This window comes from Panulirus ornatus, chromosome 43 (genome assembly GCF_036320965.1).
Source record: "Panulirus ornatus isolate Po-2019 chromosome 43, ASM3632096v1, whole genome shotgun sequence".
Classification (NCBI taxonomy): domain Eukaryota; kingdom Metazoa; phylum Arthropoda; class Malacostraca; order Decapoda; family Palinuridae; genus Panulirus; species Panulirus ornatus.
In genome coordinates, this window is record NC_092266.1 from 22,425,624 (window position 1) to 22,448,991 (window position 23,368).

General features: G+C 46.6%; 1 protein-coding gene across 2 annotated transcripts in view; it reads right to left on the bottom strand.

Annotated features, from left to right (window-relative positions):
- LOC139762390 (protein kinase C-binding protein NELL1-like) overlaps positions 1-22,525 on the bottom strand; it is a 294,237-nt gene extending 271,712 nt beyond the window's left edge. For both annotated transcript variants that reach the window (XR_011715707.1, XM_071687222.1), the window contains exon 1: positions 21,652-22,525. Coding sequence is in view for 1 of the 2 variants with exons in the window: in XM_071687222.1 (XP_071543323.1) it covers positions 21,652-21,742 (91 nt within the window). In the remaining variant the exon portion in view is untranslated. The remainder of the gene's footprint in view (positions 1-21,651) is intronic.
- Between the last annotated feature and the right edge of the window lie 843 nt (positions 22,526-23,368).

Genomic DNA, 23,368 nt, shown 5'->3' on the forward strand with positions numbered 1-23,368 from the left:
TAGGTGATTTGACTGCCCGAGTCAACATGAAACGCGAGACATACATACGAGCGACGTCCACCCTCAGCTGAGCCAGACTGGCTGGACCTGACAGCTTAATACAGATCGTCTGTGCCAGCTTGCAGCACGACGACGGGTAGTGGCATGAAGAACCATGCACTCTACAGACCCCTGGCGGTGACTCCTAGAGGTTACGAGATAGTGTCGTAGTGCAAACTGTACCGTCCAGTGAACACACAACGTTCTGTATCCTTTTGTAGCCAGGGAGTGTTGCCCACGCACGCACGCACACACACACACACACACACACACACACACACACACCATTTTAGTTGCTGACAACCATCAAATGCAAAAGCACACACACACACACACACACACACACACACACACACACACACACACACACACACTGGTAGGTACAGCCACCCCCACCAGCTGGAGCTGTGTAGCTAAGGCTAGTGGTTCCGTCAGCATTTAATCCATTTAGCTCAACGGTACGATTCTTGAACATGTACGGTACGACCCCAGAGCACGAAAGTATGATCCTAAGTATGATAACCTAACCTTTGACCTCACCCTTATTGAAGTGACCCCCAACCACACCCAGAGGTTGCACTGCTATGCCGAAGATGTTGAGGGTGAAGAATCAAGTTGCAGAAAGGAGTAATTACTTGGAATTCAATTAATCTATAACTTGCATAAGTAACATGAATACATCGCTGAAACAAGGAGAGACGTCTGTTTCCTTGCGCTACCTCGCTGACGCGGGAGACAGCGATTAAGTATTATAATAATGATAATAATAATAATACTAATAATAATAATAATAATAATAATAATAATAATATATATATATATATATATATATATATATATATATATATATATATATATATATATATATATTTTTTTTTTTTTTTTTTTTTTTTTTTTATACTTTGTCGCTGTCTCCCGCGTTTGCGAGGTAGCGCAAGGAAACAGACGAAAGAAATGGCCCACCCCCCCCCCCATACACATGTACATACACACGTCCACACACGCAAATATACATACCTACACAGCTTTCCATGGTTTACCCCGGACGCTTTACATGCCTTGATTCAATCCACTGACAGCACGTCAACCCCTGTATACCACATCGCTCCAATTCACTCTATTCCTTGCCCTCCTTTCACCCTCCTGCATGTTCAGGCCCCGATCACACAAAATCCTTTTCACTCCATCTTTCCACCTCCAATTTGGTCTCCCTCTTCTCCTCGTTCCCTCCACCTCCGACACATATATCCTCTTGGTCAATCTTTCCTCACTCATTCTCTCCATGTGCCCAAACCATTTCAAAACACCCTCTTCTGCTCTCTCAACCACGCTCTTTTTATTTCCACACATCTCTCTTACCCTTACGTTACTTACTCGATCAAACCACCTCACACCACACATTGTCCTCAAACATCTCATTTCCAGCACATCCATCCTCCTGCGCACAACTCTATCCATAGCCCACGCCTCGCAACCATACAACATTGTTGGAACTACTATTCCTTCAAACATACCCATTTTTGCTTTCCGGGATAATGTTCTCGACTTCCACACATTTTTCAAGGCTCCCAAAATTTTCGCCCCCTCCCCCACCCTATGATCCACTTCCGCTTCCATGGTTCCATCCGCTGACAGATCCACTCCCAGATATCTAAAACACTTCACTTCCTCCAGTTTTTCTCCATTCAAACTCACCTCCCAATTGACTTGACCCTCAACCCTACTGTACCTAATAACCTTGCTCTTATTCACATTTACTCTTAACTTTCTTCTTCCACACACTTTACCAAACTCCGTCATATATATATATATATATATATATATATATATATATATATATATATATATATATATATATATATATATATATGTATATCCTAATTAACATTTGTGGGTAAAGGCCAAACGTAATTACAAACACATAATGAGCCACCATGAGTCACGTGGTTTCAGTGCAGCTGAAGAATATCATTATCAGGGAGAGAGGGAACACTTGGAGGCGGAGACTAACGTGACGGAGGAGTTTCTCTCCAAGGAACAGCTGAAGAACATATGAGAGCGTTCACCTACCCGGACGGCAGAACCATGAAGATGACAATTAGTTATTGATAACACGCGTTGATGATTACCTGAACTTACCCACGGACATGGACGAGAGTCAGAAGCGTCATTGGGTTCTCAGGAATATGATGTGGGAAGAGAGAGCGTCATGAGATTTGCGTGTTGAAAAAAAATAAAAAAAAATAAACACACACACACACACATATATATATATATATATATATATATATATATATATATATATATATATATATATATATATATATATATATATATATATATATATAAAGAGAGAGACGAGTCAGTCATTACAAACACACACATGCACAATCGTAAGGAACTGGGAGGGCGGGGGCCGTGGTGGTGGTGGTGGTGCAAGGTGGTGTTGGCCATGAGGGAGTGTGCGCTCACACACACAACCCTCCCTCTCATCATAATTGGCGGTGGAATTATGATTCTTGTAATATCTTGGACTGGTGAAATTTGGCGAAAGTGATTTCTCCTCCTCCCCCCTTTTTTTTTTTCCTCCATGTATCAGGTATTTATTTTTAAACGATTTGACGCTGGCGACCTACAGTGTAACGGTCGCATGTTCCTTCCCCACAGCCACACCCACAAGCTACCGCTACGTCTCGATGGGAAATTGTGTCCCTCAACGGTCGACTGGTGGCTCATTATTGTTCAGTAAAACGCGACTGGTGGAAATGTCAGAAATTACTTTTTTTTTTTTTATTTAGGAACCCTTGAAAATCTCTTGACGTGTGGAATGACCAGTGAGGTGAGTTGAAAGGCGGTCGGATGAACTGACCACCGGGGTCAGGTTCGAGTTAGGCTTCAAGTGGTTATGGAAGGTAAAATTAAATAGGAAATCAATGGGAGAGACACGAGCATAGTCGTCTGAATAATGGAAACGGTATAACGTGTGTGTGTGTGTGTGTGTGTGTGTGTGTGTGTGGGGATTGATAAATAACTTTCATGGCCAAGCCTAACCTGGACAGGGTGAAGAATGATACCATCCGTTGTGTAGATAACATGAGTAGGGTTAAGAATAATACCTACCACAGCTCAGTGTATAACCTTCGTTGTAGATGGAGTTGTAGGTTATACCTAAGGTTATGAATTATACCTACCACAGCCTGGTCTAACCACCGTAGTAGATGGAGTCGTGATGAGGTTTACCTACCACAGCTTAGTTTAATCACCCTCCGTATCATAAAGTTAGTGTACCTACCTTTGCTCCAAGCCTCCCCTCCTAGCCTAGTCTACCCTCCTTAGCCTAGTGTAACTTATGCCTAAGTCAGGCTGGCAGCACCGTCTTCACAGGCGCTTGCTGTCAACAACCTATGATCTGTGAGTGATTACTGTAACGACGCCAAGTCACGATGACCTCTGACGTAAACCGTTGACATCCCTGCCTCCCCTCGTACACAGCTCTCTCATATTTACAACGTAATGCCCTTCATTCTGCAGACGAAGAAAACGGATTCAACCATAAACTAAATAAAAGGAAGAAATCCAAAGAATGAAGATATATCATAAGTCAACTGATGTTATTTGATATATATATATATATATATATATATATATATATTATTGTTATTTGATATATATATATATTATTATTGTTATTTGATATATATATATATATATATATTATATTGTTATTTGATATATATATATATATATATATATATATATATATATATATATATATATATATATATATATATATATATATATATATATATATATCGTGCAGCTGTTAGGCGGAGTCTCTGACGAGGGACAGCTAATTGGCTTGCCAGGCAGACACATGTGCATATGTGACGTCATCATACAGTTGGGCAGATAGATGACTAACGTCACGCACACCTGCGCCCGATCTTACTGGCTTCCCTAAAACACCTGCCCTGGGTCAGGCCCGGCGAGAATAGCTCGCGTTTGGTTGTTTAGCCAACCGATTATTATGAAACTTCCGCCCCCCCTCCCAGGTGTTTCGTTCGAGAGTACTGCAAAACTACGCTTGTAGTAGTAATCTCTGACCTCAAACTGTCATGCGGGAAGTGATCGATAGACTATGAGGAAAAGAAGAAAAAAAATAATTTTCATCGACTTGAATTTTCGTATCATAAAGTTGAGATTACATTGGTCGTGAACACCTGTGTGTTGCATGCACGGACCAGGAAGGGGGTGGTGAAAGCGACGGAGCGGGTCAGGCCTGCAGTGGCTGTCACGTTCCCTTCCCCAGCCTAAGCAGCTGTCCTTTTCTGCCTCACCTTTACGTAAATGAAGTCTCGACAACGCGTGACTCTCCTGTAACTCAAGAGATCCACGAATGCAGCAGCGCGGGCAATGCAAACGCTCCGGCGCTGCGTCGGAATGAAGACATCGGCGTCGCTGATCGAGGACCAAGTGTTGGTTCCCGGGACCCCTCGACCCTCCTCACCTCAACCTCCATCCGTACATTGCTCATAGACCTGGTGTTTCTCCCCTGTGTCCCCACTCCTGCAAGTCGTGGTCTCGGCTCCGAACTCCTCTCTTCTAAAACATGGTATGTCCACTCTCACGCCTGGTCTTCTCTCTCTGGATCCAGCTCTCCTAGGCTGCCTCTCCTCTTCACTACCCAAACGTTTTCCTGTGTACGGCAGCATGCCTTAGTGCAGCAGCACAACCCCAAGGAATGATATCATTCTAAGCCATCTCACTATCGTCCGATTTCTCTCCCAAATCTTTAAAATCCTCCTTCTCTCTCTCTCTCTCTCTCTCTCTCTCTCTCTCTCTCTCTCTCTCTCTCTCTCTCTCTCTCTCTCTCTCTCTCTCACACACACACACACACACACACACACACACACACACACACACACACACACTCGCACACACAATTGAAACCAGAATCTCATTCCCCTTCCAGATCATCGCATGGTGAAGGAGGAGGTCTGGTCAGAGGTGTTTTCTGGTGGAGGAGGTTTGGTTGTGCGATCGGCTGGGAGGTAATGGATGGAGGATGTTTAAGTGTCGTGGCAACTAGTGAAAAGTAGCGGAAGCGTCAAAATTCTAGACATGCCTAGCCTTGAAAAGTATCGGGTGTGTGTGTGTGTGTGTGTGTGTGTGTGTGTGTGTGATTAGATAACCCAAGACAACCGCAAAAATAAAGCAACTCTTTGGGTTGCCATGTACAGAAGGCGTCAGGAAAATGGATGTGGGAGATAATAACCAAAGCCTCGACGAAGGTGAAGCAGACGAAGAAAACAGCCAGTTACGAAACTGAGAGAAAAAAAATGGGAAGAATCTGAAAACGGTGGAAGGTACTTCATAAAAATCGCACGTTTTCTACTTGTAACATGCAAGTTCCAGTTTTCTTATAAAAGATAAATGATTTGACATTCCGGAGTGCAGTGAAGGCATTGTGGGATGGTGAGGGCCTGACGTGGTTCTGTGGACCAATGGAACCTCGCTGCTGGTTAGCCTCAGGCCAAGGTCATGTCGTGTTTAAAAACAATTGCCTACAGGGCCTTTACTCCCTTACCTTTCTCATAATTGCCTAACTGATACCTTTATTACCCTACCTACCTTTATTACCTTAGCGTATCACCTTACTACCCTCATTACCTTACCTATATTCCTTCCTGCTTATCTCTACTGACTTACCTACATTAATTGCCTTACCTTTATCAACTTACCTACCTCTATTGCATTCACTGCCTTACTTTATTTACCTTAATGACTTCACCTACCTTGATAACATACTCGACTTCCTTACCTTACTTACATTCAGTACATTAGCTACTTATAATCCTTACCTTAACTACATCATCTTCATTAATTAACCTACGTTCATTACCTCACTTACCTACATACCTTACCTTGTCTTCCTCCACTGCGTTACCTTATCTACCCTTGTCATCCCCACATCCCTCGTTACCTTCCTTACCCATATTACCTATCTTAAGTATGACCTAACTTTCCGGAATCTTACTTTATCTTCATCGACCTATCTTAAGCGACCTTATCTTCGCTCACACGCCGCTGTGATCGTGTGTGGATGTCATACACCACCCAACCCCGCCCGCCCGCCCGCCCACCCACCTGTGGACACACGATGAAACCAACTAACTTAAAAAACATATAAATGTCAAAATCAAGTGGCACTTTGGTGCAAGACACCTGTACAGTGCAGTAGGAATTTTATTACTTGCAAGACCCGGAAACATGAACTGGACGATCACGTGTTTAGCAAATGGCGTCCTAGCTACGTCTCCTCGTTGTATATCAGCTGACTTATATTGCTTTCTTGTATCTCCCCTGATGATGTGATTATTACACGAAAGTGCACTTGGGAACTTGTGTTTCATTTCCCCGTGGACTTGTAGGAATATATATATATATATATATATATATATATATATATATATATATATATATATATATATATATATATATATATATATATATATATATATTTATATATATATATATATATATATATATATATATATATATATATATATATATATATATATATATATATATATATATATATATATATATATATATATATTTGTTGCACTTTCAACTCTAATATCAGCTGTAAATAATTTCGATTTGCTGTATGAAATTCCAACACCGAGAGCGTGCGATCAACGCTCTTGTAATCACATTAATCAATCAGGTCACTTCTGGATGATCATCTGAAATTATCCTTCCGACCAGCAACATAGTAAAATATGATTAATCATACTCATACTTTGATTAGCATGATTACCAAATATAACTGATTAAGACTTTTCAACAAGCGTCATAGTAGAAACTTAATCATGATTTCTGAATAGCATCATCGTAAAGCATTATAGTTAATCATACTTTCAGACTAGCATAATTGTAATGCACTGTAATTCATCATACTTTCTAACTAGTATCAATGCAAAGCATTATGATTAATTATACTTTTCCCTGCATTATTATATGGCATTATAATTAATCATACTTTCTGAAGAGCACCATTGTGAAGCATTACAATTAATCACACTTCCTCACTAGTATCATTATGAAGCATTATCTTAATCTTACTTACTGACAAGCGGCATGGCAAAGTATGTAATTAATCATACTCTGACTGGCATCATTGTAAAACATTATAAGTAATCATACTTTGCGACGAACATAATTGTAAAACGCAGTCAACTATACTTTCTGACAAGCATCATTGTGAAGCATGATAATCAGTCATACAATAAACTGTCTTCCCATTTTAGTATTCTTTTTTTCCTATTCGCCTAACTCTTGCAGCACTCATCACTGCACCACCACACCCTCAAGCACTCATCACTGCACCACCACACCCTCCAGCACTCATCACTGCACCACCACACCCTCCAGCACTCATCAGTGCACCACTACGCCGTCCAGCACTCATCACTGCACCACCACACCCTCCAGCACTCATCACTGCACCACCACACCCATTAGCACTCATCACTGCACCACCACACCCTCCGGCACTCATCACTGCACCACTACGCCCTCCAGCACTCATCACTGCACCACTACGCCCTCCAGCACTCACCACTGCACCACCACACCCTCCAGCACTCATCACTGCACCACTACGCCCTCCAGCACTCATCACTGCACCACCACACCCTCCAGCACTCATCACTGCACCACTACGCCCTCCAGCACTCATCACTGCACCACCACACCCTCCAGCACTCATCACTGCACCACCACGCCCTCCAGCATTCATCACTGCACCACCACACCCTCCAACCCTCATCACTGCATCATCATGCCCTCCAGCACTCATCAATGCACCACTACGCCCTCCAGCACTCATCACTGCACCACTACGCCCTCCAGCACTCATCACTGCACCACTACGCCCTCCAGCACTCATCACTGCACCACTACGCCCTCCAGTACTCATCACTGCACCACCACGCCCTCCAGCACTCATCACTGCACCACCACACCCTCCAACCCTCATCACTGCATCATCATGCCCTCCAGCCCTCATTACTGCATCATCATGCCCTCCAGCACTCTTCACTGCACCACCACAGCCTTCAGCACTCTTCACTTCACCACCACAGCCTTCAGCACTCATCACTGCACTACCTCGCCCCTCCAGCACTCATAACTGCACCACCACACCCTCCAGCACACACCACTGCATCATCATGCCCTCCAACACTCATCACTGCACCACCAGGCCTTCCAGCATTCATCACTGCACCACCACACCCTCCAACCCTCATCACTGCATCACCTCGCCTTCCAGCACCGCCACGCCCTCCAGCGCACATCACTGCACCACCACGTCCTCCAGCGCACATCACTGCACCAATACGCCCTCCAGCACTCATCACTGCACCACCACACCCTTTAACGCTAATCATTGCACCACCACGCTCTCAAGCGCACATCACTGCACCGCCATGCCTTCCAGCGCACATCACTGCATCAATACGCCCTCCAGCACTCATTTCTGCACCACCACGCCTTCCAGCACTCTTTACTGCACCACTACGCCTTTCAGCACTCACTCATCACTGCACCACCATGCCCTCCAGCACTCATCACTTTACCATCACGATTTCCAGCACTCATCACTGCACCACCACGCCTTCCAGCACTCATCACTGCACAACCACGCCTTCTAGCACTCATCACTGTATCACTACACCCTTCAGCACTCATCACTGCACCACCTCGCCTTCCAGCGCACATCACCGCACCAATACACCCTCCAGCACTCATCACTGCACCACCACGCCCTTTAACGCTCATCATTGCATCAATACGCCCTCCAGCACTCATCACTGCACCACCACGCATTCCAGCACTCATCACTGCACCACCACGCCCTCCAGTTCTCGTCACTTTACCATCACGCCTTCCAGCACTCATCACTGTACCACCACGCCCTCCAGCTCTTATCACTGCTCAACAATAAAATTTTTCCCTTCATCATTTCTCTCTGAGTTCCCAACCGTAAACATACCTTTAAGCCTGAACATGTTATCCCAGAACCCATTCTGCTGACACCACGATCTTTGAGCACGACGGTACGGTTCTTGGCCACGACGGTACGGCTCTGGAGCTCGACGGTACGGCTCTTGAGCACGACGGTGCGGTTCTTGCACACGTCCATACTATTCTTGAGCACGCCGGTACGGCTCTGGAGCTCGACGGTACGGCTCTTGAGCACGACGGTACGGCTCTTGAGCACGACGGTACGGCTCGAGCACGACGGTACGGCTCTTGAGCACGACGGTACGGCTCGAGCACGACGGTACGGCTCTTGAGCACGACGGTACGGTTCTTGTGCACATCGGTAAGGCTCTTAAGCACGACGGTACGGCTCTTGAGCACGACAGTACGGCTCTTGAGCACGACGGTACGATTCATAAGCACGACGGTACGGTTCTTGAGCACGACGGTACGACCTTTTGGTACGATAGCCTGGCTCTGAACCCAATCTTAGGCCAAAGGGTAAGCCACCAGACCTTAGGGCCTCACTGGATTAAAAGGTCGTGCAGTTCGAGTGTCTCGCCACGTGCAGTTATCTGGCCAGGATCCAACACATTTTCCCTAGGAGTCCCATTTTTTCCCCCCTAGCGCCATGACGGATGGGAGGCGTCTGCCTCCCCTGCAGGGCCCCTGTCAGAACACCCCCGGGGCCCTCCCTCACGCACCCCGGCCCTCCTACGTACATCCGTGGTCCTCCCTCACACACCACGGGCCCTCCCTCACACACCCTGGGCCTCTCTCAGCCCACCCTGGCCCTACCTCACACACCCTGGGCTCTCTCAGCACACCCTGAGCCTCCCTCACACACCCTGGGCCTACCTCAGCCCACCCTGGCCCTACCTCACACACCCTGGGCCTCCCTCACACACCCTGGGCCTCCCTCAGCACACCCTGGGCCTCCCTCAGCACACCCTGGGCCTCCCTCACACATCCCGACCCTCCCTCACACACCTTGGGTAGCCCTCATCATCACAATAGTCTTAGGGTGACATGACAATCGCCTGTTTTCACCGATAATCCACAAGTAGTCCTATAATTTCCTGTAGATAATTTTCAGCAGTTTCCTATGATAGGCGTACCATCAAAATTATCGGCAATAATTCATTTGTAAATCTTGTAAGTCACTTATCCTTTTATGACCCACCAGGACTTCTGGCGGTGAAGTCAGTGTTATCAGCGATTATCCAAAAGTGTCGCTGCCGATAATCTCGCAGCGTCAGTCAACAACACAGTATTAACCCGAGATAATCTATAAGTGATTAGCTGTAATCCTGTAGCGTAGGTAGCAATACTACCCTTCCAATTATCATTGGCAATCATCTCTATCAGTATAAACAACAGTACTTAATCATTCCAGCTGACAATAATCCATTCGTGTTTATGATCATGATCCACCAGTATGGCCGAAATAATCCAGGAGTAAAATTAGCATTTTATCCATCAGTACAGCTAGGAATACTGTTCCATTAGTATAAATGGCATTCATCCATTAATATAGCCGACAGCTGTCCATTAATTTAACAGGCGGTCATCCTACAGTACGGCTCGGCAGTATTCTGTCAATATCGCCTGCAGTTATCCTTCAGCAGAGCTGACCTACTTCCAGCAGTGAAACCGGCATTAATCCTACATCGTCATTGGCAATACTTCAGCAGTATTATCCAGTGAATAACTCAGCAGTTGTCAAGAATAGTCCGAAATAAAATCTATAAATAATCCAGCGAGGTTAATCAAGTATCCAATAAAATCCTCGGCAATAATCCAACAGTAGATCCAGCAATGATCCAGCAGTGGAACTGGCAAATCCCCTGCTATAAAGCTATGAATAATCCGGCCTTGCAGAGTCGAGAATAATCCAGCAGTCGCAACAGTAAAATCCCGGTTAGATCGGACTATAATAATCGTGGATTATCCCGTCAATGTTTTTGTACCCGGCAATAATTGACCCGTATCCCCTGGAAATTATTCACCAGCTCCCCCAGACAGTTATCCAGCGGTTTCAAACACCACTGCTGACCCATCCAGCTGTATCTCCTGCATCTGTCGAATAATCTCTCGATGATATAATCCTCGCCGTTAATCACCAGGGTTCTGGCGATAATCCAGCAGTCTCCCCTGGCCGTTTTCCAGCAGGATTCACATTAAATCCAGGGATTAATCATCAGTATCCCGACGCTAGTTTGAGCGGTCTCCGCCAGCAGTGCTCGTCACGTATTGCAAAATGCGACAAGACCGAGCCACTTTGGCTCGGGGGGGCTGGAGAGACAGAGCGGCAGCCTCTGGGAAGAACCGTTATCTCACAAACTTCTCGGCGCGGATTAAATTCATACAGAAATTTGCCGCTCCGGAATATAAAATGCGGCTGAAATTTAATTTCAGGTACGTCATAAAAGTTAGGCCAGGAAAAAAAAAAGGTGCATGCATGATATCAACTCGGCGGAGGAAGAGGGTGCTATACCCGTCTGGTCGTAAGACCGGAAATATAGCGGCGGTCCGATGGTAATGTTGCCCTTGAGGGGGGGCGCGGCGGCGGCGGCGCTCGGAAAAACTATCGTACTCGGTCCGCTCGCTCAAGCCCGTCCCCCCGCAGGGTACGTAAGGTTCCATTATCCCTAGTACAGCACGGGATTCTCGTGCCTATACTCAAGAGGGAGGGAGGAGGACATGCCAACCACCGTGAGGGCCGGTGGGGGAGGATTAAGAAGATAGTTTCACTCAGGATGAAATTAGAAAGTTTCGTCAAGAAATTTAAACTTCAAAATGACTTTCGGAGGTCCTTCCTTCCAAGGCATAGAGATGATGTAAGAGTTAGCTTAGCCCGCCTCCCCTCCCTCAAGAAAATTTAAATTGTGTTATTTACGGTCATAACAGAAAGAACACTGTTCATGCAGCTGTCAGGATGATAATATGACCCAGAAATAGTATCGTACAATTAAATAAAACCGTTCCCTAATTCAAAAGACCATACTTAAAGTGAATTCACTAATTAAACCTCAGGGTATAGAGTATTTCAGTATTGTTTACCTCTCTCTCTCTCTCTCTCTCTCTCTCTCTCTCTCTCTCTCTCTCTCTCTCTCTCTCTCTCTCTCTCTTATTTGACCTTTTCGCATGACGAGATCATGCGCCTTACATTATATATATATATATATATATATATATATATATATATATATATATATATATATATATATATATATATATCCTGGTGGAAACACATGAACTTAAAAATCCGGCCTTGTAGTTAATTTTGTGGGGTATAATGAAACTTCAAAAAAATTTATGATAAATCCTTAATACCAGAAAGATTATAATTCATGCTACCAATGGTCCCTCTAAATTATCCTTACAACAAAGATATTGATGCGGAACTTCTAGTTTGTGAAAAAATTATGCAAAAAAAATATATATATATATAAATGCATATTGGAACATGGAACGCCGTATATTTTGCTTCTCACAACATGAGCTTCACGAACTGCATTTTGTTATTGCTAAGCCGTTCCTCACGTTTGCATCTCTCGCATCATACCTTCTCAGGTAAGTCAGTTGCTTTTAGCTATGATAAAGGCAAAGGCTTCATGTAAAACTTACGGGGAATATACTGGAAGTGTAGCCTACCGTTTGTCAAGAGTGGGTACGTACCGTGCGCAAGATCCCTCAAGCCGGATCGCCATCTTCGATTTTTGAACGACCCGTCAATATACAGTTTGTGGCAGGTTGTTTCGGGACTATCACGGTGTTCGTTAACTTGCTCATTATACAAACATCTGTTAAATTGGCAGCATAGTTATTTCAGTTTCATAGGTTGTCTTAAAATTCGGCAAAGTTTTTTTTATTTTTATGTGCAAGATGGTGGTTATGTATACCTATGATGGTTGCGTTTGTCTAACTGTTGATACTATATATATATAATATACTTCCCCTAGATTAGCGTTACCCCTGGCTGGTGTGGTATTCTGTTACCCAACCACAAGCCATGAGTCAACCCTATATACATACACACCTGGGAGGTCATGACAGACACCACAACCTCTCCAAGGGCACGGGTGATGATGCAAGGACAGAACCACACACAACTGTTGTGACACACGAACAACTCGCTGTTTCTGTTATCAATACTGTCCAGTGAGGGAGGCAGCGTATTGATAACCGCAAGTGTTAACACTCGACGGCAGAATTCTTCTCATAACCGGCTAGTGATGGCTAATTGTTAGTTGTTAGGTTATCATCGGTAATTCACCCCCGGATATGGTTGATGTCAGGTTATTTGAGAGCGTGACGCACGCCCATCGACCACAAACGCTGGCATATACAGAAATATGATGATCAACCAGTTAATGACGATCGCTATAATACGTCAGCTATAGAGATTTTTTTAGTCACAGCTGAAATGTAGAATAACTAAAGTGTGGAAGCTATTTGATGCCTTAGTATTTTCACAAATATTATGGAGACTGAAGACATCATTCATAGATCACATATTCATGAAGACTGTATGTGGTATCCGAATTATTTTGGCACGGCTAAAGACGATGTCCATAGATTTTTCGATGGTTCGTTATACTTGGATGTTGTCGGCTCTCTCGGGAGCCATGTATACAGCAAGAGCATGTGTGTGTGTGTGTGTGTGTGTGTGTGTGTGTGTGTGTGTGTGTGTAGAATTTTCTGGAACAACTGAAGGTGTTAAGTATTCTTCGCTTGGTAGTTACGGCCTGACGTCGACGGCTTTCATTAAACTCAGTCGATATAAGCCTTAGTAACCAACCAACCATCCCAGATCTCTGACTTACGTTTAGACAGGAATTGATGAAAGTTCAGTCATGAGTTGTCAAATGAGGGTATTGACAATAGCACTTTTGACAGAGGTGCAGTAAAACTATTATTGATTATTATTATTATTATTATTAGTAGTAGTAGTAGTAGTAGTATAATTATTATTATTATCATTTTATTATTATTATTATTATCATTATTATTATTTATTAGTATTATTGCCGTACATGAACCTGCACCAGCGATGTTTACAGGGCCCAAAAGCTGGTGGTCCATGCCTTTCTGTCAGTATAAAAAACATTGTAATGTAGACGATGCGATCTAGTGTACTGAGATAGTAGCTGGTGGGGATCCATATATTAACACAAACTACCCACAGCTTCAAGCATCATGTAAAATGTCGAACGTGGCACATCTCACAGACGCCGCAAGATGTTGCATTTTACCCTGGAAATAATTTTCCTGTGGAATATGAATGACATCAAAGTACAGTCGAGATTCATGGAGATACTTACCATTGGAAGCTCCCTTGCTCACGGGCACAGCCACTGATCCTCCACTGCGTAATGTATGGGTGAGGTACGGTGGGATGAATGAGGGGGGGGTGTGTAAACACACACACACACATTCACTGACAACTTCGCAGTCCACACCAGCAGGTCTGGGGTTTTGCCTCAGCATGGAAGAGAAAGCCATGTGTCCATACAACAACTTGAAATTGATGTATTAAAGGAGACATACAAGAGAGATCTGCACCCGAGAATGGTACGATTGTGTCTATATAATGTACGTAATGTACGACTTGAGAACGTTGAGCAGGTGAGACGGCAAGTGTAGCGTTTTGAGTTCACACAAGTGTGGTGTGATTGAGGGGAAATCTCCCGGACTCTGGCGGGGCTTCTCTTGAGCTCCAGATAGAATCATAGAGGCGATGTGATTAATGCAGAGCCCTCAGGTATTCTAGGAAGGAAGGCTCGAGTCGCTGAGGGCTGTTGGCTTTTGTTTACCAGGCATAAACATCAGTCCGGATCCTGTAAACATGGGTTAAGGAGTACTGAGATGCATCTCGTTAAATGTAAGAATGTAAGGACGGACATGGGCTCCGTAAGTGGCTGGCAACTGTACGGACGAGTGGTGATAAAGCAACGGTAGGCTGGCTACAAGGGGAACCAAGGATTGTAAATGGATTTTCATGAAGTTCTGAGATACAACCACAGGGGGAACCATGGTGAAAGATGAGCTCAAGACTGTCGTTAGTTGGGTAAATGTGGTGCATTAGGAACGTTGGTGACACGACAATTGTCCTGTTTGGTGGGAGAGATCAGTAAATGAATTCTGAACGAATCATACGTTGACAGGATTAAGTTCTCCCTATATTACAAGGATCTGAGACTGGAAATCAAGGGTAGAAGTGATATTAAGGCGGTCTATGAATGCGCCCTTTGAGCACGACGATACGACTCTTGTTGAACACCGACAATACAATCCTTGAACACGACAGTCCGGCCCTTCAGCTGGACGGTGCAGTCCACGAACACGGAAGGTACGAATCGTTAAGCACGACAGCACGGTACGATGGTTGGGTCAGGCAGTCTGGCCTTTCATCCGACTGGCCTGACCCCTTGAGATACCACGTCATGGGCCAGTGCATCTCAGGAGTACGGGGGTGGGGAGAGGAAATTACAAATCAGTCTCCATGCTGACCACGAGCTGGACAAGAATGGTGGGCGTACAGTCCAGTACCCTGGCGAGTGAATGTCAGGTAAAGGGCGCCGCCACACCGGATCGATCTGGGTAGCGACTGCCGGGCTAAATATAGACTGTTCTACATACCATCATCTGCTGGAGAGACAAAAAAACCTTGAACTTTACTACAGTCATCCATCCATCACACACCCACACACAAGCCACGGGAGATCATCTCCCACACCCTACCCCCATCCCCCACACCTGTGGCTACCTCCCTCGGCAGCAGTCACGTCCTGCTACCCACAGTTCCTCCTCCAGCAGGCTCTTCCCCACTCACTCCACAGTTCCCGTCACTAGCTACCCAGCCTCAAAGGGTCTTCCCTTATACATCTTCGGGACCCTGAATTCCGACGCGAATCGCCTGAATGAACTCCTCCATACCCCCGCTAGCCACTCAGGGCTCTCCCTCATAATACCCTAAAATATATCTACAGACGCTCTCACACCCTAGAATATGTCCATTGCTGTCCTAGCGCCCGATTATCTGAAGGAGCCATACCACCCTACACTCTATTTGCAGTCGCTCTAGCGCCCTGTAATTTATCAGCAGCCGGCTCTAGCATCCTCAGAACTATGTACAGACGCCCTAACACCCTAGAATCTGTCTGCAGTCGGCTCTAGCACCCTCAAATCTATTTGCAGCCGCCCCAGAACTCTAAAGTCTATCTGCCGCCGCCCTAGCACCCTCACCTCCATCTGTAGCCGGCCCGAGCGCTCTGTAATGCATTTACAACCGCCCCTTTTAAACTCTCAGGAACATTCTAAGACCTTGGCTCATCATTACCCAGAGGCTCAGTATTGTCAGCAGCCACCGTATACTGACAAGAGTCCCTCACCTCCGTCAGTTCACTGGACATCGGTGCCCCGCCTCCCACCTGACACATGCAAACTCTACGCCCACTCCTACCCAAGGTTAAGTTACGTAACTTAACGTGTTACTAACCTGTCTTTTTGCCTCGTAACTAATAACTTGCCTAATAACAGCTGGTTTTGTTCCTTTAATTATTTAATAACGTCTTATTTCTATACAAATAATGACCTGTCTTTATTTCTTGAGGGCTAATATGTTTGAGGGAGCCAACTGCTTTCGTGTGTGCATAATTTACGTAATTGTATTTACTTATTTGTGCTGTTCAGGGAGGATGGTGGGGTCCCGTATCTTGAACCTTCCCTACTATCATAGAATTTTTTAAACTTTTTTGTGGGCTGTCTGCACTAAGTTTCATTCGTTCACCACTCGTACTGTAAAAATGACTTCTTTAAATCTATATTTCTTCAACGACGTTCCTGCTAAATTTCAAGGGACGTCCTCTTGTCCTTCCTCTTTCGAAGAACTTCTCACAATCCGCGACATAAAACTGGCTTAAAGACTTAAAGGATATGATCAAGTCACCGCCACACTTTTCTCTCTTTCGTGATGGTCAAATTTATGGCCTCTGTAGCCTTTCCTTGTGTCTCGGCGTCCTTAATTCTGGTACCATATTTGATGCTCCTCCTCTGGACCTCCTCTGTGCTTTGTTTCAGGTGCCTTAATGACCCCGGCAGCTGAAAGGCCTTAGTAAAACCCAACCCACCAACCAACCAACTGGTGACCTCGATTCGATCCATTTCGAGTTGGTTTCTCTGATGTATGCTCGTCCGTCAAAGATAACCTTCTTTCCATCGAAGGAGTCCCTCTCCCCTACGTTGTTCCCATCAGGTGATCAGGATCTGAATCAGTCTCCCTTGCGACACAGGGTCAAATGCCTTCTGGCATCCTAGACACAATCTACCCAGCCTTCTCATGTTTGAGAACGAGCCAATGCTCATCTAAATCTAAAATCGTTCGTTACCTATGACCTTCTCGCCATGAAGCCGTGTTGCCTCTCACTCATGTAATATTTCCTTTGCAAGATCTTAAACATTTGCTTCCTGATTATCTTTTCCAGTACCACGAACACACACCACACTCGTCCATGAGACCGGTGTGTAGTTCAGCGCCTCTGCTCTGCCAGGTCATAGGCAAAGGTTATACCAACGTGCACATGATATTAAGCATCTGCAACTCCTACAGGTAGATACAGTACATCTCTTCTTCAGCGCATTTACAAGTAACGGTTACATTAACCAGTGTAACAGCGTGAATAACGCGTTATCAGTAGGGGATCCTTGTTCTGAGGATATGGGAGTGCGGGGGAGTCTTCCCGTATGTTAATGATGCGCCTGTAAGAACCACCTGCCTTAGACTCGCTGGTTACACTGTCTACATCGCCGCTGGCCCCACCACCGTTGGCCATACCGCCAATACCGCCGCTGACCACACCGCCCGCAACTCCGCTGGCCACATCGCCCGCAACGCTGCTGGCCACTCCGACCGTAACGCTGTTGGCTGCACCGTCTCCACCGCCGCAAACCACACCGTCCGCAACGCCGCTGGCCACACAACCCGCGTCTCCGCTGGCCACACCGCCCGTAACGCTGCTAGCTGCACCGTCTCCACTGCCGCTGGCCACACCGAACGTAACGCTTCCGGCAGACGGCAACGTCGCTTGTGTCGATATTAGCCACACTGCCCACATTACCGCTGTCATTACTTCCTATACCGCCGCTGGCCACATTACCCGTACCGTCGCTTGCCACATCAGCTGTACCGCTGCTGGCCACATCGCCTGTACCGGTGTTGGCCTCATTGCCTGTACCGCAGCAGATCACACCGCTTGTACTATCGCTGGCTACATCGTCTGTAGTGCCATTGGCCACACCACTCTTACCGTCGGTGGCCAAATCGCCTGTACATTCGCTAGCCACACTGCTACTGCTACTGGCCACACAATTCATGCCACTACCTATCACGTCGTCTGTACCGCCGTCGGCCACACCTCCCTTACCGGTGCTGGCCACATCGCCGCTGGCACCACCTATACCACCGCTGGCCACAACACCCATACCGTCGCTGGCCACGACATCGTGTATATAGCCGGGGGCCGCACCGGCCGTAGCACCGCTGGCAACATCCATACCGTCGCCGGCCACATCGTTCGTGTCGCCGCCGGCGCCACCGCCCGTACCGCCGCTGGCCACACCGTCTGTACCACCGATGGCTTCAGTGTCTTTACTGCCGCTAGCCACACTAACTGTGCTGCCGCAGGCCACACCACCCGTATCGCCGTTGACCACACTGCTTACAATACTACTGGTCACACCAGCTCTACCGCCGCTAGCCACACCGTTTGTACCACCATTGACCACACGGGCCGTAGGGCCGTTTGCCACCCTAACTGTACCGCCGCTGGATGAACCACCAGTACCATCGCTGGCCACAATGTCCCCACCGATGCTGTCCACATCGCCCGCACCCCTGCTAGTCATACTGCCTTTACCGCCGACGGCCACAACGCCCACACAGCTGCTGGCCATACCATCTGTGCTGCGGCTTTATCCACCGCCCACACCGCCGCTGGCCACAGTGCCTGTACCACCACTGGCCACATCGAGGTTCCACCGCTAGCTACAACACCCGGTGTTCTCACCGGCTGTACCGCTGATGGCCACACTACCCTTACAGCTGCTGACCGCATTGCCTGCACCGCTGCTAACTACACCGCCGGCACTGTTGGTAACCACATTGCCTGTACCGCCGCTTGCCAAACTAGCTGCTCTGCCACACCACTCGCACCGCCGTTGGCCACACCACCTGTAACGTTGCTATCTACACCGGTCGCACCGCCGATGGCCACTCTTCTTGTACCACCGTTGGACACACCGCCCGCAACGCCGATGGCCACACTGTCGCTGCCGCTGTCGACTCCTGCTTGTCCCGACGCTCGACATCCCCGTTCGTGTAAGGCCCCTAACCACACCACACCCCTGCACTGCCTCGTGCCGCCGTTGGCCGAAGCCGCCGCTGGCTACATCGGCCGATCGCGTCATGGCAACACTGCGGAAGTCATCGCCACCAACGCCGACAAATTTCTCCATGGCTCACTGCGTCAGATCCTGCCATATACGAACACTGTGTTCCTTAACAGTACAGAACACAGGAGTTTCAGGGATTCCCAGACCTCTTGATTGCTTCTAAAGGATCTAAGGATATGGCTTGGAAGATCAAGTGTTAAGATTTATATTAGAAAAAAGCCGGAGGTGACCACTAGACAACCATGAGTGAGGAGAGACTCACATACAGAACTATGAACAATTCTCCACACGTCTTCCTCGTGATGACTGACTGTCCGTGTGTGTGTGTGTGTGTGTCCTGGCGGCACAGTCCTCCACTGATGTAACCGCTGGCGCTGGTGACGTCATGTACTAGAGCACATAGTGAGGCGTGTACTAGAACGACCCATTTTGGCGGTGGATAGCAGAGCGTGCCGGGCCTTGGGATTGGCGTATGTATGCATAATCGTTCTGGTCATTAGAGAGCGCTCCCCTTGCTATAACTCAGTATCTATCTATCTATCTATCTATAGATAGATATAGATAGATAGATAGATAGATATATAATAGTTGCTCCAGGACCCCTACTTCAGGAGTTCCTGCAGCTCCAAGGCAGTTCTATTTCCATTAGAAAGATGAAGAACTCTAGCTAAAGTGAGGAGTTATTTGATGAAACTGTGCTCGCAATGATACAGCCTCGCCTAACGTGGCTTTTCACTCGTCGTGTAACCGCATGCATGTGTAGTCCGGTAACACTTATGTATATATAAGCTCCATCATGAAATATGTGTAAATTATTAATCAGCGTAAATTCCTGCACTGAAGACACCAGATAGCAAGCTTTACCTGGCCAGCAGAACCTGGTCCTCGTTATCCGAACAGCAGAACCTGGTTTTTAATTGCCCAAGACTGTAGAACTTGGCCCTAATCTCTGTAGAGGACCGGATACATCTCTGCTAAGTTAATGAAGAACAGCCAGGGCATTACCGGGTCACCACCTCCAGTATCGCTGTCACGGAGATACGTGTGGGCGTGGTGGTGGCAGGCGTGTGCAATCTGGGCGTGGGAAGGGGTGGCAGCTGCGGTCGTCGTGACACACATCTGTAGAGTTGTATAGGAGACAGGTGTGTTCGGGCCGACATGATTACGTATGATGTCAGACGTGAGTGTAGCGGTATGTCTATGTAGGTATGATGATGGTTAGTGTGGGCATGGTAACAGTTGTGTACGAAGGATGGTGGTAACGTGTGGTGTTGGTGACAGGAATGTAGGTCTGACGATGGTAACGTGTGGTCATGGTGACAGGTGACTAGGGTGTGATGGTGGTAACGTGTGGTCGTGGTGACAGGTTGTGACCGTATGATGAAGGTAACGTGTGGTCGTGATTCATAGGTGAGGGGGTATGATGAGGTGACGTGTAGTCGTGGTAATAGGTGTGTATGATTGTGGCAAGGCGTGGTCGTGGTGACAGTCGTGTAGGTGTGATGGCGATGACTTGTGGTCATGGTGACAGTCGTGTAGGTGTGATGGTAACTTTTGGTCGTGATGACAAGTATGTAAGGAGATTGAGTTAACGTGTGGCTGTGGTGACAGGTGTGTAGGTATGATGAGGATGACATTTGGGCTTGTTAACATGCATGTATGTAATTACTATGGTAGTGACGTGTGGATAAGGTGACAGGTGTGTAGGTACGATGGTAGTGACGTGTGGGCGTGGCAAGAAAGTGGCGTGTGACGAGAAGACAGATATTTCTAGCTTGGAGTAATGATTATAACGTATGAGGTGGATATATATATATATATATATATATATATATATATATATATATATATATATATATATATATATATATATATGTAAATGGGTATTAACGGCCATCACGTGACGTGCTGAGAGGTATGGGTTGGAGTAAATCACCGTAATGTGTCTGATGGGACTATATTTTATATCAGTGTGAGCTTGGCGATATAGGGGCGTGACGTGAATATGATGGGGAGTTTGTGTAGTGGACAAACGTTATGGTCATGATGAGGGAAGTAGAGTGACGGCAGGCACGTTCTGGAGTGGACCTGAGGTACTAGGCTTACCTGGAGTGTAAAGCAGTGGTGTCAGCAGGACCAGCAGCAGCAGGAGGGGCGGGGCTGGGGGCACGCCCGGAGGGGCCCTCACCCAGGTCATGGCGACCAGGCTCACCACGCCCGTGGACTCGCCCAACCTGAGGATGCCTGCTGCTGGGCGGGGTCGTGCGGACGCATCACGCCCACCTGCGGGCAGCCTCCGCCCACGCTCAATATTTCCCTGTCCGGCTGATGGTGATACTAGAGACGTTACACGTACACGTGTCCCCAACAGCGACCGCGTACACTGGGATGCACGTGTTACAGGTCGTAACAGTAGCCACTAACACAAGTACACACGTGTAACTGGTCGTAGCACTGACGACTGCCGACGTTAGTATACGTGCTTAACCGTCGTACAGCTGGTGATGGTGAAGGTGCCCGCGAGTGGTGGTATCACTGTGACAGGTCGTTACAAACTGTGCACATACACGTGTGGCGGGTCGTAACACTGCGCTACACACACACTCGACCCGCGTGTGCACAGTTAACGCTGCAGTAGTAACACAACACTGCCTTTCGTCTATGACAACCTTTATTACAACTTCGACAATTCAACACCAATAATTACAACAGCAGTTTACAATGACTAGTGCAGTTTGTACTCCTGTTTTGCCTTACTCAAGTACCACTTAGAGTTTTTTTTATTATTATTATTTAATTTAGAAGGAAACTGAATTTTCAGTGTGAAAATTGTGTGCTCACAATATACAATCTTGACAGTGACACAAAACACTGGAGCCTAGATGGGTTCTCCATGCTCGGGCACGTGGAGAGGAGCCATCCGCGGTGATGGTGAAGGCTGGGTGTGGTGTGGCCGATCCTCGGTGTCGACACGACCACAACCCAGGCGGCTCTGAACGAACGGCGGACACCACCCCCGAGCGGCCACCGGCGCGACTACCAACAACCGCCATATAATACATCCCCACAGCATATTCAGTCACGTATGCACTTCCCTCATATCATGATGCAAGACACATTTTAGAAATATATATTTAATGTGGTGCAGTGGAATGATAACTAACTAGTAGAAAAGTTAAATTTACTGATATATCAGAAGATGAATGAAAAGGTGGCAGCGGTTTGATCAGATGTTTTGCGCTTGCGCGAAGCCCGGCCGGCACCGCAATATCGGTACGGAAGTCGGATGCAAGCAGTTTTCCATTGGTCTCTTATCAGAAGGAATTGTAATATACTGCGTATCTTAGTTTGATATTAACTAAACATCGGGAAAATCTCCGAGTCTTGTTCTTTCCTGCTTCAGCAACGTTTTATTCCACTTAATAATCCATGTGAGGCACGGCCCGTCTCCCAATGCATGCCACACATCAGACCTATACAGACATTTTCCCTCAATGGACATCATATACACGTTAGATATCAAGAAATACAAACCCACCTTCAGGCCCATGAACTGTAAGTCTCCTGCAGAAGTGAATGGGTAAGGATTTAGGGTCAGGTAGTACGTAGCGATGATTTTAATTTCGTGAGAAATCATGAATGAAAGTGGGTTGCAGAATCTGATGGTTGCATCTCCTTACTGGCCAGCGTTATGAAAGAATTTCGTCTCGAGCGGTGATAAGGGGAGTGTAATATGCCTCCTTGACTTATGCTTATTAAACCCCATAGAGAAAATGGATGTTAATTTGGTATCGTTATGAATTTTTCGCTCATATTATACAGT